This window comes from Acomys minous (genome assembly GCF_964271855.1).
Source record: "Acomys minous genome assembly, chromosome: 16".
NCBI classification, from domain to species: domain Eukaryota; kingdom Metazoa; phylum Chordata; class Mammalia; order Rodentia; family Muridae; genus Acomys; species Acomys minous.
In genome coordinates this window covers 38455250-38469405 of record NC_140498.1, presented here as the reverse complement: position 1 = coordinate 38469405, position 14156 = coordinate 38455250, and the positions used below count along the sequence as shown (strand labels likewise).

Below are 14156 nucleotides of genomic sequence, written 5' to 3'. Positions count from 1 at the left end.
CTATAAATTTTAAAAAAATTTTTAAATTTTATTTTATTAATTTATTCTTATTACATCTCAATGGTTATCCCATCCCTTGTATCCTCCCATTCCTCCCTCCCTCCCATTTTCCCCTTACTACCCTCCCCTATGACTGTGACTGAGGGGGCTTCCTCCCCCTGTATACGCTCATAGGGTATCAAGTCTCTTCTTGGTAGCCTGCTATCCTTCCTCTGAGTGCCACCAGGTCTCCCCATCCAGGGGACGTGGTCAAATATGAGGCACCAGAGTACGTGTGAAAGTCATACCCTACTCTCCACTCAACTGTGGAGAATGTCCTGTCCATTGGCTAGATCTGGGTAGGGGTTTGACATTTACAGCCTGGATTGTCCTTGGCTGGAGCCATAGTTTGAGGAGGACCCCTGGTCCCAAATCTGCCTATCATAATGTTCTTCTTGTAGGTTTCTAGGACCCTCTAGATCCTTCTACTTTGCTATTCTCCCATGCTTCTCTCATCTAGAGTCCCAGTAGGATGTCCTTCCCTCTGTCCCACTTTCCTGGTATGTGAAGATTTTCATGAGACATGCCCCTTGGGCTAGTATGCAGATATGTGAGTATATACCATTTGAGTCTTTCTGCTTCTGGGTTAACTCACTCATTATGATCATTTCTAGCTCAATCCATTTGTCCACAAATTTCGGGAATTCCTTGCTTTTAATAGCTGAGTAATATTCCATTGTGTAAATGTACCACAGTTTCTTTATCCATTCTTCTACTGAGGGACACTTAGGCTGTTTCCATGATCTGGTTATTATGAATAAGGCTGCTATGAACATGGTTGAGCAAATGTTCTTGTTGTGTGCTGGAGCATCTTCTGGGTACATAGTTTTACATAGTTTTTGTTTTTAATCAACACTGGTGAGATGGTGCTATGGATACTTGGACCACATATAGCAAAGGCTAAAGGCTCATTATAAATGATAGCAACTTTGTATTCACACAAATGTGAACCAATGTCAGTATGACCTAATGCAATGTACTCACTATGCTCTGTACCTTGTGATAAAAAGAATGTTTAACAATCAAAGTCCACAACCTTATTTGGTCTCCTTATCTGTCCTGTAACCAAGTGTTCATAGCATTTCTATGTAAAGTCACAAAGAGGAAAACTGGCACTGACACCAGCTGCAGATTCTTGCTCTTCTCTAAAGATCCATTTAAAACCCATTATATACACACAGAGTTAAGGTAGATGTGGCCATCAGTGAAAGCCAGAAAAAAATCCTGACATGCGTGCTCTTTCCTTTCTGTCCACAAGCCTTACTCGATCCACCAGGCATTTGTGGACTGGCGCCTCTCTGAGTCCTCATGTCTCACCACTCGGGTTCTACCTCCATCCCTTCTACCCTCTCTTGCCCTACTATAGGCAGTTCCCTATTGACCTTGTTTACTATGGAAGTCTTCCCAATTTCAGGCTACCAACGCTCTGGTTCACTCTGTATGGTAGCATCTCTCATACCAGGTTACTGATTGTGTTAGTTTCATTTCCTATTGCTGTGATTAAATATCCCAGACAGGAACTTAGGGAAGAAAGGTTTTATTTTCCTCATAATTACTGGTTACAATCCACCACTGTGGGGCAATCAAGGCAACAGGAACTTGAAGTACATACATCCACAGTCAAGAGCAGCCAGAGAATAAAAGCATGCATACTTCCTACCAGCTCTGTCCTATTCACTCCATCCAGAGCCCAACCCATTAAAATGGCATCACCCCCATTCAGATATGGGTCTTCCTTCTTCAGTTAACCAAGTTACAATCCCTCACAGGCCAAGCTGGATGCTTTCTCACTGGGCCTGCCTCCCTTCACAGGTGATTCTGGTTGTGTCAACCTGTCAGTTAAATTTAACCACCACACTCCTTTCAAAGCCATGTCTTCCTTTATGGCAGCAAACTCTTTGAAAACAGACTTTTGGAGTATTGAATTCCAGAACCTGGGCACAGAAAAGTACTCAGTATTCAGCTGCTGGATGAATGAAAGAAATAAAGCAAGCAAGTGGTGATGTCTCTGCCTTGGCAGATACAGGAAGAAGGATGAAGTCACAGTCTTGTATTGTAATTTACTTCATATTGCTGACTATTAGGGACACAAAGGTCCTTATTTCCATTTATAGGCATTGAGAGCTAGTCCTAAAATAACCTCTGTAGAGTGATAAGACCCCTCAGCCCTTACTGTGTAGTAGTAGTTAAGCAATTAACCGCAATTCCTTTCCCCTTTCCAACAATAGCCACAGATAAGCCAACTTTTTCTACCTGCAGGAGAAAGGACGTGGGGCAGTTTCATCTGGCTATTAAGTACTAGACTGGAATTCTGGAGAGAAAAGGAATCTTTTGGCTTCAGAGAATTGGAAGCCTGGTAGTATCTTTAGTTACAAACAGGGATGCAATTCTTTTCTGAGAAAAACAAAACAAAACTCAAACCCATAGCTTTTATTGTAACTGGCACAGTTGCAGAAGGACTTTAGGAGGGGGAAACTTCAAGACCCACCTTATGTTCTGAGTGCTAATGGAAACAAGGGCACCTTCTTTTTGTACCAAAACCTCAAATTCAAATTTTAAATTCTGATAGGGCAGTGGAAAACACTGTAAAAGCCAACGGAATGCATTTCTACAAAATGAAAGACTACTCGACTGTAATTCAAGGCAGCTGTAAAGTTGCAAGGTCTAAAAGCAACTTAAGCGTTCTAGGCAGAAGGGAATGTCTGCAGAGAAGCTACAAGGAGCTGACCTAATTAAGGAATTCAAAAGATTTCCGACTGCCAGGAAAGCTAACAACAAACCAGCAAGCAGGAAGGCTATTTTTATCCTTGCCAGAAGCCTTTTTGATTTTGGATGCTGTAGTGGGAGCAACAGGATAACTTGCCTTAGAGGATGTTATGGTACCAGTGATTAATGGCAAAAGTTAAAAAACAAAAACAAAACAAAACAAAAAATAATGCAGGCATGTTTTTTTTTTGTCCATAGCTGGTTAAAAAGGAGGGAAAGAGATAATCTAATGGGAAGAAAAGTAGAAAAACAGACCAATAAGTGGGTGGGAAGGGAAATGAGTGGGTCTGAGTCACCTGGGCAACAGGCTGAGGCATCAGGATCAGGGGGTAGGATACCTGCCTCCACTCTGTGACAGGGAGTCAGACAGTGTGAAGACCATACCTTCCACAGAAGATTATCATGAATCATGACAAAATACAAATTTTAAATTGAATTCTTGAGCTGAAGCTAAGAAATACTAATGGCTGCCCATGGACGCATGCAAAGCTGCACTGCTTACACCACACAATTGCTTCTTTGCGGCTATACAACAAATGCCCGAGCCACTGAATCTGGGGCACCAGGCTGTGTCCTACACTGACCCTCTCTCCCTTACTGGGAAGCTGAGTAACTTTACAGAAGATACTTCACCTTTCTGGGCTTTACCTGTTTCAATAATAAACTAGAGATTACAAAATTCATAGAAAAAGTTTTTGTAAGGATTTAGGTTGAAGACAATTCTCCAAAGAACAGAAAATGAAAAAGAAACAGTGTCAGTAGTGCCCTCCACTTGGATGAGTGCATTAGCACTGCTGTTCACAAGCGGTGTCCAGGTTACTTCAAAGCAGAAACACAGTGACAGGGACCTCAAAGAGTACAAACATGTGTAATATTTGGGAGCTAGTACAGAGACAGGAGCCAAATGTAGGATACATGCAAACCACATGGCTATTGTCTCGTCCTACCAGGCTGTCCCCATTCTCCTAGTCCAGTCTCAAATGACAAATAGAGAAATGAAGCTCCAAAACGCTATTTGCTTGAGATGACAATATAAGGTAAGTGACCTACACATTTCTCTTCTCCTTACCTCTTCCTCTATTTATTCTTCCTTTATAGTATTATGTTCTTTTGGATACTAGGGAACATCCTAACAGCAGAAGCATAAAGCAGAACAATTTGAGACATTCTCCAGAACTATCTCATAATCTTTAATAAACACTAAGACCTATTACAAGGACAATATTTCATAGTGGCTTCACTACATGATAACAAGACTCCTAGCTCCACCTAACCCAGAAAATACAAACAAAACAACTAAAACCTCAGTAAGTAACAGAGAGAACTCAACAACATTTTCCAATGCATTTTCCCTGCATTGCACCAGCATTCACACACTTGTAGAAAACAACCCTGTATATGCAAGTGTGCTGGCTTGAATGAGAATGTCTACCATAGGCTCAGACATGTGAACGCGTGGTCGGTCTCCAGTTGATAGAACTGCTTAAGGTGCAGCCTTGTTAGACGAGCTGTGTCCCTGAGACTGTGCCTTAAGAGTTTTAATAGCCTTGTACCACCCCCAATGTGATTTCTGCCTCCTGGTCGTGCTTTAAGATGTAAGCTCTTTGCGGTTCCTGTTACCATCATGGGCTTTAATCCTCTAGAAGCAAAAGCCCAGATTAACCCTTTCTTCTAGAACAGTTTTGAACTGACCCAATGCTGTCACCCTTTATGTTGTAGTGACCTCAACCATAAAATTATTTTTCTTGCTACTTCATAACTATAATTTGCTACGAGGCAGTGTCTTAGTTTCTAAGACCATGAGAAATATGTGTTTTTTGAGAAAACTGTATTGGCCTATAATAAACTTCCAGAAATATTAAGCAATAATAAAAAACACATTTGGCACTGTGTTCAGATCTGGCTCTCTGATTACCAGTGGTACAGCCTTGTGTTGATAGCTTTCCTCTAGACCTTAATGTCTTCATTTATAAAAGAAAGAATGGAGCTTAACAATCTTTAAACTACCATTAGTAGTTCTGCATATTATATTAGAAGATTTGACAGTGTTTATATTGAGTAGCTCTCAGAAAGAACATTATTAGAAACTAGTCAGGGTTAAATCAGTTATGTGAAGGTTTTGCCTCTAGACCAGCAGTTCTCAACCCATGGGTCACGACCTCTTTGGGGGTCACATATCAGATACTTACATTTTAATTCATACTAGTAGAAAAAGTACAGTTATGAAGTAGCAACAAAATAATTTTACGGCTGGAGTCACCATAACATGAGGAAGTATATTAAAGAGTGGCAGCATAAGAAAGGTGATAACCACTGGGCTAAAAAGCTTCTGATCCCTGAAGTGAGATCAGCTGACGTAAGTATGTCTATTTACTCAGTCAGGCCAGATACTTACTATTCAGAGTCAGTAGACATTGTTAAGATTTGCTTCACATTATTTATAACTTCTATTAGTCATGATTATTTTTCAGAACAAAGATTTGCACTATATTGCTAGTTTGTCAGGCACTAAAAAAGGAGTCTTCTAGTTGGTTGACTCCTGTTTTCTGATATATGGCACTGGTGTGCAACCCTGGGACTCCAGAGAGATTCCAGAAGTACCTTCCCTTCAGATTCCAACTGGGCTACTTTCCAGGTAACTCAGAATAAAACAAAGCCCAGCTTTTAGAGTTGGGTGCCCTAGTGTGGGGTTGAATCCAGAACCAGTCAATTAAAATAAGGAAGCTCAAGAGGCAGCATTGCCATCCATATGTATTTTTCAGAGAAGCAACCAGTTTAAAGCTATTTAAGCTTATTCAAACTGTACTGCTGAACAGAAACAATTCACTAGTTTTTGTTGTTTGTTTTCCTTCTAAGTTTTGGTACTGAGTACATGGGTACCATGAAATAAAAAAGAAACATAAATCAGTTATAAACAGTTGATACTGAATTAATTATGCACAATAGTCAGGTAAAGAGCCCAAGCAGATCAGGAACATTTTAAAACATTTCATGCATGTGTATGAGTACAGAGTGTGTGCATATCAGTGTAGTGTGTATGCAAGTGGTGCTTACACAGAGGCAGAGGAGGACATCAGGTGCCCTGTTCTATCATTCTCCTGCCTAATTTCTCTGAACAGGCCTCTGGCTGAAACTGGAGCTAAACTTAAGGCCAACGAGACCCAGAAATCCCTGTGTCCACACCCGGCAATGGAGGGTTAACAGGTGGGCATGTGATCACTTCTGGACTTTTACAGGGGTTCAGATCTGAACTCAGGTCCTTATGCTTGCATGGTAAGGGCTCTTACCCACTGAGCCATTTCTCCCTTCCCAGGAAGCAATTTCTTTCCACTCTGGACTGTTCTTTCCTTGCTGTGGCTAAGTTAACTGCAAAAGGAATCTTGGATGTTTTTATGACAGGTATGAACCAGGAAACCTGGTTCCCTTTGCCCCATTTTTCCCAATTACACAGGCCAGGACTACATTCCATGATCAAGGAAGGTCCAAGGATCATTAGAGACAACAAAGTACTTACTAAATAGGTACTTGCATGAGGATTGTTTTAGTAGCTGTCATGAAATGCACCAACAATAATACCTCTATATAAAAGTTTCATAGAAACTTTTGAGAAGGAAAAAATAGAAAACCAAGTGATATCATCAAAAGATGTATAACACATATTAATATGGGCTGGAAGTGGTAGTAGCATGGACTGTATAATTCTGAGCCCCTTTCTCTTTCACACAGCAGGAATCTCTAATATTTATCACTGACAAAATGCTAACAATATCTGAAATATCACTCAGCTTTCACTTGTAAATGGAGACTATTACTATCTTTGTCCATCCATCTGTTACAATTCATGCTTATTTAAACTACATCCAATACTTAAGGTGACAATGTTAAACTGTGAAGTAAATTATTTACCAGTGTGTTATCTTACTGGTGTTTGTTATCTCAAAATGTTTACCAAATTTGGTTTATACCTTTATCAATCCCCCCCTCCACTGCCTCACTGTATGTCAAACAAAATTAGGTCACAGCAGCCATAGGATATGAGAGTCTTAGTGAGGCTGAAAAGAATAATGTTACGAGGTAACGTTTCACAAATGCTTAGGATCATTAACCTTCTAATAACATAGAAGGTTTAATATTACTCACCGATTCCTGGCCCTCTGTACCCTCACCTGCCACCCAGGTAAAATCAGAGTTGTGGCAACGTTCTAAGGTGACTATGACCACTCAGTTTTCACAGACTCAAATAGGATTCTTTGTGCTCAATGTTCAAGAAGAAAATAGGGGACTGTTTAAGCAACTATGACCTCACGTCATGGATGACATAAGATAAATTCCTGCTTTGTGACAATTACTTATATGATTTTTAGAATAAAAATACACATCAAATATTCTGTCACAGATATAGGGGGCAGAGGAGAGATTGTGTACAATCTATATACACAAGCAGGACACTGTAGATCTGAGGGTGACAGGATGTGTGTGTTCTATGCAACTATGGTTCAGTTCAGAAGCACAGTTCTACCAACAAATGGATGTTCAACATCACATTTCTTCTCTCCTAGGCAATTCCCTAGTCTTTCCTCCCCTACTTTTTTATTTTATTTTTTTAAGATAGCAACAATAGCAGCAATCCCCAAATCTGAACAGTGTACCAGCATGTTCAGTCTATCTCTGCTGACATGGGCTTGAGGTATGCAATAAATCCTGATCAAAGTAACCCTGAAAACTAGCAGCTGCTCAGAGTTCAGTAGGCCCTGCCCTAGCAGTGACCCTAGAAACCCACCCAGCTCCTCCTGCTCATAGTGAGTGCTGCTGCCTCCACACAGCTGAGGTCCTGTCCTTAGGCACCACCAGCCCAAGAGAAGGCTATTCAGGATGTTCCACGTCCTCAGCTAAGAAAGGGAGAGTGAAGGAGAAGAAACACCCTTCATTTCAAAGTAGCCACACACAAAGTTAATTGTAGTCCAGTTGAAATTATACTCTTTGCTATGTCTCTCACTCCATTACTCAGGAGACTTTTAGAAGTACAGCAATTTTCTACTTTGGAAACCTCAACCACTCCCCTGCTCAGCGGCTGTGAGTTACTTGTTATCATCCATTGAGGACAAGAAGAAACCAGTGCTCTCAGGAAGGCTGGGTCCCATAAGCGGGGAAGCTGCTTGGCTGAGTTTGAATTCTAAATACATGTAATAGTTACGATTCCTTCAACTTTCCAGAAGACACTTGATAACATACATAGTAATTTCACTGAGAGGGGAAACCTAGCTGTGTTTTGCACTGTTCTCTTTGGTTCTTCTTCATGGCAGTTTGTATCTACACGAAATCAAGTCTAAGGCCTCGACATTTCAGTATATAGCATCTGTTCTCTAAAATAAAGAACTAAGTGATTACAATTTGGAACATAAGAATATTAAGAGAACTGTATATAAGAAAGGTTTGCCAGTCATTATTTCATTTCTCACAAAAAGTAGCACTAAATTCATTTTTTCCCAATGACAAAGATAAAGAATTTACATAATTATCCTATCCACTACTCTTCGATAAAGACAAAAAACCAACTCATATGAAATTAATGAAACAAGTGTTATGCACTGAACTGCAGCTATATTTCATGATTTTCTTCTAAAGAGATTATCATAAATTCTTTTGCTCAGCAACAAAGAAAAGAGGCATAAATGGAGTCACCACTTGCCCATGCATTTAAGCTGTTGTTTAAGGAAAAAGTGTACAGTGATGAAAACAGTAGGGGAAAGACCCTGAAAGAGAAAAGCCAGATGTGGTGGCGCACGCCTTTAATTCCAGCACTCTGGGAGGCAAAGGCAGGCGGATCACTGTGAGTTTGAGGCCAGCCTGGTCTACAAAGTGAGTCCAGGACAGCCAAGGCTACACAGAGAAACCCTGTCTTGAAAAACAAACAAACAAACAAAAAACGAGAGAGAGAGAGAGAGAGAGAGAGAGAGAGAGAGAGAGAGAGAGAGAGAGAGAGAAATATCAAAGGTGTTTAATGTGGAAGTCACAACACCTTTGGCAATCAGGAATTAAATGCAGAACATCCTTGTGTTAAGCCCACAGTTCTTAAAATAAATCCTTATGAAATGAATGTATGAAGCAAATGAGGCAGAGACATGCTTCACAGTATAATATGAGCCCATCACACACATATCTAATAGGCTCCTTAGGCATGGAAGGACTCATATCAACTGGCTCTATAAACAATCATTAGTGCTTACGTGCAGACTTAGCATTTGACATGCCTGATACACACACACAGGAATTATTGCTGGCAAGTTGAGTTCCATTCTTCCCAAAAACTGAAAGTAAGATTTATTCTAAAACAATACAAAAGACCTCAATTTCATTATGTTCAAATAAAAAATATGAGATTGACTCATAATTTAATTAATAACTGAACAACTGCAGTATTGCAAAGACTTGTGGACTGTGTTTGTTCTTGAAGTAATCTTGCTGTTTAGTTTGCTTTCTAGTAAAATGAAGCAAATTGGATATTAAATTGCTTTTATATGTCAGATTTGAGATCTTCAACCACTATCACGAAACGGAACTGTCTTACACATTTTAAGTACTAATTTTGTGTCTTTACCCAATGCATCTGACTCCATTCCATAAACTACTTCCAAATTCACTCTCACTTCCCTTTATTCCTTGCAGACGCTGAGGGAAGCTCTATAATTGTCAAGGGTCTTTCCTACCATACACACATAGGAGACCATATCTCACGGCTACTTCATGTGTCCAACCTCTGCTTCAGCCTGGGGACAGGTTGAAAACAGCTGTACCCGGTTTGCTTTCAATTTGCTACTCCATTTCTAAATAAGTACCAATGTCACAGGCAAGAAAAAAAGTAAATATCAGTATTCCACAAACAATCACCTGAAACATCTAAATAGGAGAGGATTGCTCATTCCTGACAATCTTATAGCATTATAGGTATGCTCAAGGTGCCACGTGTGGAGATCAAAATTCATAGGCTCAGGCTCTTGGCATATGAGTCAGGGTGTGGAGCAAAGAAAACAAAATCATTCTCTGGGGACAAGCTTCTGTGTATTGTCACTGGCACTAGTTACGGAGAAGGCAATGCAGTTTCCAGGATAAAAATAACATAAGGACTTGCCAACTGGCCTCAGCAATGACACAAAGGTAAAACACCAGGAGGACCCTTTTCTCCCCAGACAGCTGAGCTCCTGCCATGAGCAAATGACAGCAATTCAAAGGCTCTTTAAAAACAGTACTTAAAGATTATTTAAAAAACCACAAAAACTCTTGATACTCATGATCAAATGAAGGCGACGTCCTCCTTTTGAACAACTATTAAAAGTTTTGAAGAAACCAGTTTGGAACCAACAACACATTCATAAGAAGATTTAAAAATTATTTTTGAAGCTCTTAGACACATCAACTATCTGTTGATATAAAATGTAAATATAAAAATTAAACCCCTGTATCAAGGAAGTATTTTCCCAAATGGAATATGAAAATTCTCCTTTATAACTTTCTTTTTCTCATTTAAACTAATATATGCTGCAACAAGGACACACGTTGTAGCTCCTGCATTAATTTGAGGCATTATGATTTAAACACGGACATATCTATACGAGTTACAGATAAGAGATAAAATAATAAGGCCATTCATGTTTTATGAAACTATTTTAATACAAAATTAGCCTAATGCAAAACTTGTCTTTGTGTGATTAAGTCTCTAGTGCTGTGCTCAAGTTAAAATCTGCACTTTTCTAAGGTGTCTGAGGCTCTCACAGAGTGAACAGTGGTTCTCTGCTGTGTTTCTGAGAAAGGAGCATGAGGAGGAGGATTTATTGTGTAGACAGATGTGTTGGGGGATTCAGCGCTTGATTTGGAGGACAGCGATTGTTTCTAGGCATTCAAAGATGATGATGGCCTTAAAACAGAACCTTAGGAGGGAATCGCTATTAGCCCACAGTGGCAGCATCAAACGCTCTACCTCAGACAAGAGTTTGTGGGAGATGAAGTGTTGCTCTGGACAGAACTGCATTTTGCTAGTGAAAACTACACTAACTCAATGTTTAGGACTTTCTAGAGCCACGCAAAATTATAAACTGGTGTTTTAGGGTCATGACTTTGTCTATAGATTCTTCCTTGCTTTTTTGAAGAAAAAAAAAGTGAGGCTTATTTAATCCTGAAAATTGAACTGAACTTGGCTTCCTCATGTGGTGAGCACAATGAAAGACTTGGCAGATTCTAGTGAAGTCTACACCAGTTCTTGAGTGCCTTCTAGAGCCAGGCAACATGTTGACCGTGAAAGACATGCTGTCATTTAAGCTTTGCAACATCAGCACAGTTGTGAGGACAGTTTAAATCCAGAGCTGTTCTTTCTATTCTGCTATGCTGCCTCTATAAATCATACTCCACAAACTCTGTATGCTCCCAGATTAGAACATCTATGTATATTTTCCTGTCACTTAACTTTTGATTTCCCATACAGAAGTAACTATTAGTGAGGATAAATTTTATATAGAATACAAAGTAAAAGTGAAGCTTATACAACACAACTTATCAAACTAAACCAAAACAAAACAAAAAGCAACTTAACCTTAGATATCCTGGCTAAAACTGACAAACCAAAGAAACCCTTTAATTCATTCTACAATGAGTGCAAACCTCTTTATATTTAAGCACTAAAGGCTTGCTTCCTAGATATGTCACATAGTACACTGTGTCTACTGATGTTCTACCTACTTTCCCCAGCACCTACTATAAGAGATGTCCTCAAAAAACTGCTCTAAGAATCTAGTAAACAATTGAAAAATAAATGCCCTTTACAAACTTTCCCTGTACTTAACTTTTGCAATAATTATAGACCCTAAGCAGGGTGCAAAAGGTAGCACAGAGAACCTCTCATGTGCCCTTTATTCCATGCCCCCAAACGGGCAATCTCTTACAGAGTACAAAACCAGAAAATGTACATATATTTCTCTTTGAGGTACTTTGAAAAAAATATAATTTTCTGGTGCTAAAAATAGCCTTAGATTCTCATTTATATGACAAAAGGAAAAGTGGAAAAGGCTGAATTGCAGTCATACTAAAAAACAGCAAACTCTGAAAGATTATTTTTGTTCACCTATCGAACTTGATCTGGAATCCCACAAGGCGTTCAGTAAGGACATTCAAAATATTCCTGTACTACAAAATATTCTTTTTTCTAGGTGACCTCACGGGATGGATGGATATACACATTATTTCACATTATTTCTTGTATTTGCAGGACACACAAGATTTCTCTTGGAGGCTATGGAAGCAGTTGGAGAGGGAGATGTGTGTGTGTGTGTGTGTGTGTGTGTGTGTGTGTGTGTGTGTGTATGTGCGCGTGTTGGGAGGATGAGGTGTATGTGGGGGATACAACCATATTTTGAGAAAAAAATTTAAATCCCCAAATAGCTGAAGGAAAAAAAGTTATCCTTAAAGGTTTTTACTGTAACTCTATCAGTGATAGGACATGCTAACTTCTGGGAGAATGGGCTAGGTCAGTCTGCACTGCATCCGCCTCAGTGCCAAGTTCCATGTCCAGCACAAGGTGGCCTCAAAATACTGAATAAATGAATGAACAACTGTATTAAAACTTAGTTGGATTGATCTAATATACCAAATATTCTGAATTTCTTTAAAACGAAGAAATCTGCTTCCTAGTAAACAGATTCTTATAAGAAAAAAGGCTTCCTTTTGTGTAGTAGGTCTCACAAGGAGTGATAAGAACACCTCCTCTTACAGTTATCAAGTTGGCTCCATGGCAGCATGATCTGAGACATTGAAAGAGAACACGACAGATCCATATTCCATGTATGGGTGGAGCCCATGCATCTGTATTTAACTTTTAAGGTTCTAAGTGATTGTGAGTCTCTTAGCAAGGAAAAGAAAGAGGCCTGGTGAGACTGAGTGCCCTGGTAAAGACTGTAACACAGCCAGCCACTAACAGACTTGAAACCAGAATCCAAGCAGGAATAGTATTTTTCTTTTCAATTATCATTCATAGAAAAAATAACTATAAAACATTTAAATCAGAAATTACAGGCCATTTTTTAACTTGTAAAACTACGTCAGAAGTTGCCAACCTCTGAGTTCTCCTTGGTGTTTAGTTACCATCATATTTTAGTACCTCTAGGGTGCCGAGGTGGTTTTGTGTGAGACACGACAGTGGTGTGCAGGGTCTGTAAGGCGGCTGCCCACCCTGAGCAATGAGGACTCGGTCAGCACTCTTAGTTGGTATCATGATGGGTTACTGCAGATGCTCATCAGATAAATGTGACTTTTTAACAAAAACAAGTTTATGTGTAGAAAGGATACAATTCACTAGACACAATGAGTTCATAATAATGATATTGCTCATCAGAATAAGTAGCTACTATACTTTTAAATATTTACTAAGTTAGAATAGTTCCATTCTTCATTTACCTTTAATGGAGTCGTTCTCAGCTCTCATTATGTCAATAAGTGAGCTCTCCAATGAGTGCATGTCAAACGTCCTGGGGCGATCCTGTGAACACAAACAGCCACAGCCCAATTTTAAAATAGCATCTGAAGGGTTGGAGTCGACACATCAGCAGAGCACTAGCGCGTGTAAGACTCAGTTCCAACGAACCCCCTCCCCACAGCATTGACCTACACAACAGGAAAGCGCACATACTCTAGCACTTTCAAAACATCAAGACCCACAAAAGTTCACAGAGATCATTAGGGAGTGATTGTATTTCTGACAAGAATTCAACAAAAGCATCACTTTTATTAATAAAGCATGAACCAAAAAACAAGCCTCACCTTAACAACAGTAATAAATGTAAAAGAAAGCTAATCTTCTCCACTTAGGAGTAGATTAGATTAATAGAGTAAACCTTTTCACACTGTCCTAATAGCTTTCGATCAAGCTGGCAGATCCCTGAAGCACAATGGGCAGCCAACTGAATCAGTAAGTCTCAGATTCAGCCAGTTTCTAGATAATTCCCTTCATCTGAGGAATGCAAGCCTGTTCCAGCTTAATCAAATGAGTAAGAAATAAGGGAAGTTACAACTGCTCAACTGCTCTAGCATTCCTCAGATGAAGGGAATTATCTAGCAACTACTACAGTTGAAGCTTAGCTTGAGAAGCTAAGGTTCACGGAAACATTTTAAACTCAGAGAGAAAAAGATGATACAGACATCTGAGCCCAAAGACCAGTGTCTGAGTCTTATGAGGGCTTCCACAGGAGCCGCACAAGCAGGCCTCTGTGCTCCTCTTTGCAGTTACATCACTTTTCACTTAGCTTCTGTTGTTGTTTTGCTATTGGTAGTAAACTCAGGCCTTAATGAATGCTAAGAACCCACACAGC

General features: G+C 39.6%; 1 protein-coding gene across 4 annotated transcripts in view; it reads right to left on the bottom strand.

The window, feature by feature from the left end:
- Positions 1–14156, bottom strand: part of CPEB4 (cytoplasmic polyadenylation element binding protein 4) — a 61466-nt gene that overhangs the window by 27715 nt on the left and 19595 nt on the right. For all 4 annotated transcript variants that reach the window (XM_084763479.1, XM_084763480.1, XM_084763481.1 and 1 more), the window contains exon 2: positions 13246–13327. In XM_084763479.1, coding sequence (XP_084619605.1) covers positions 13246–13327 — 82 coding nt within the window. The remainder of the gene's footprint in view (positions 1–13245; positions 13328–14156) is intronic.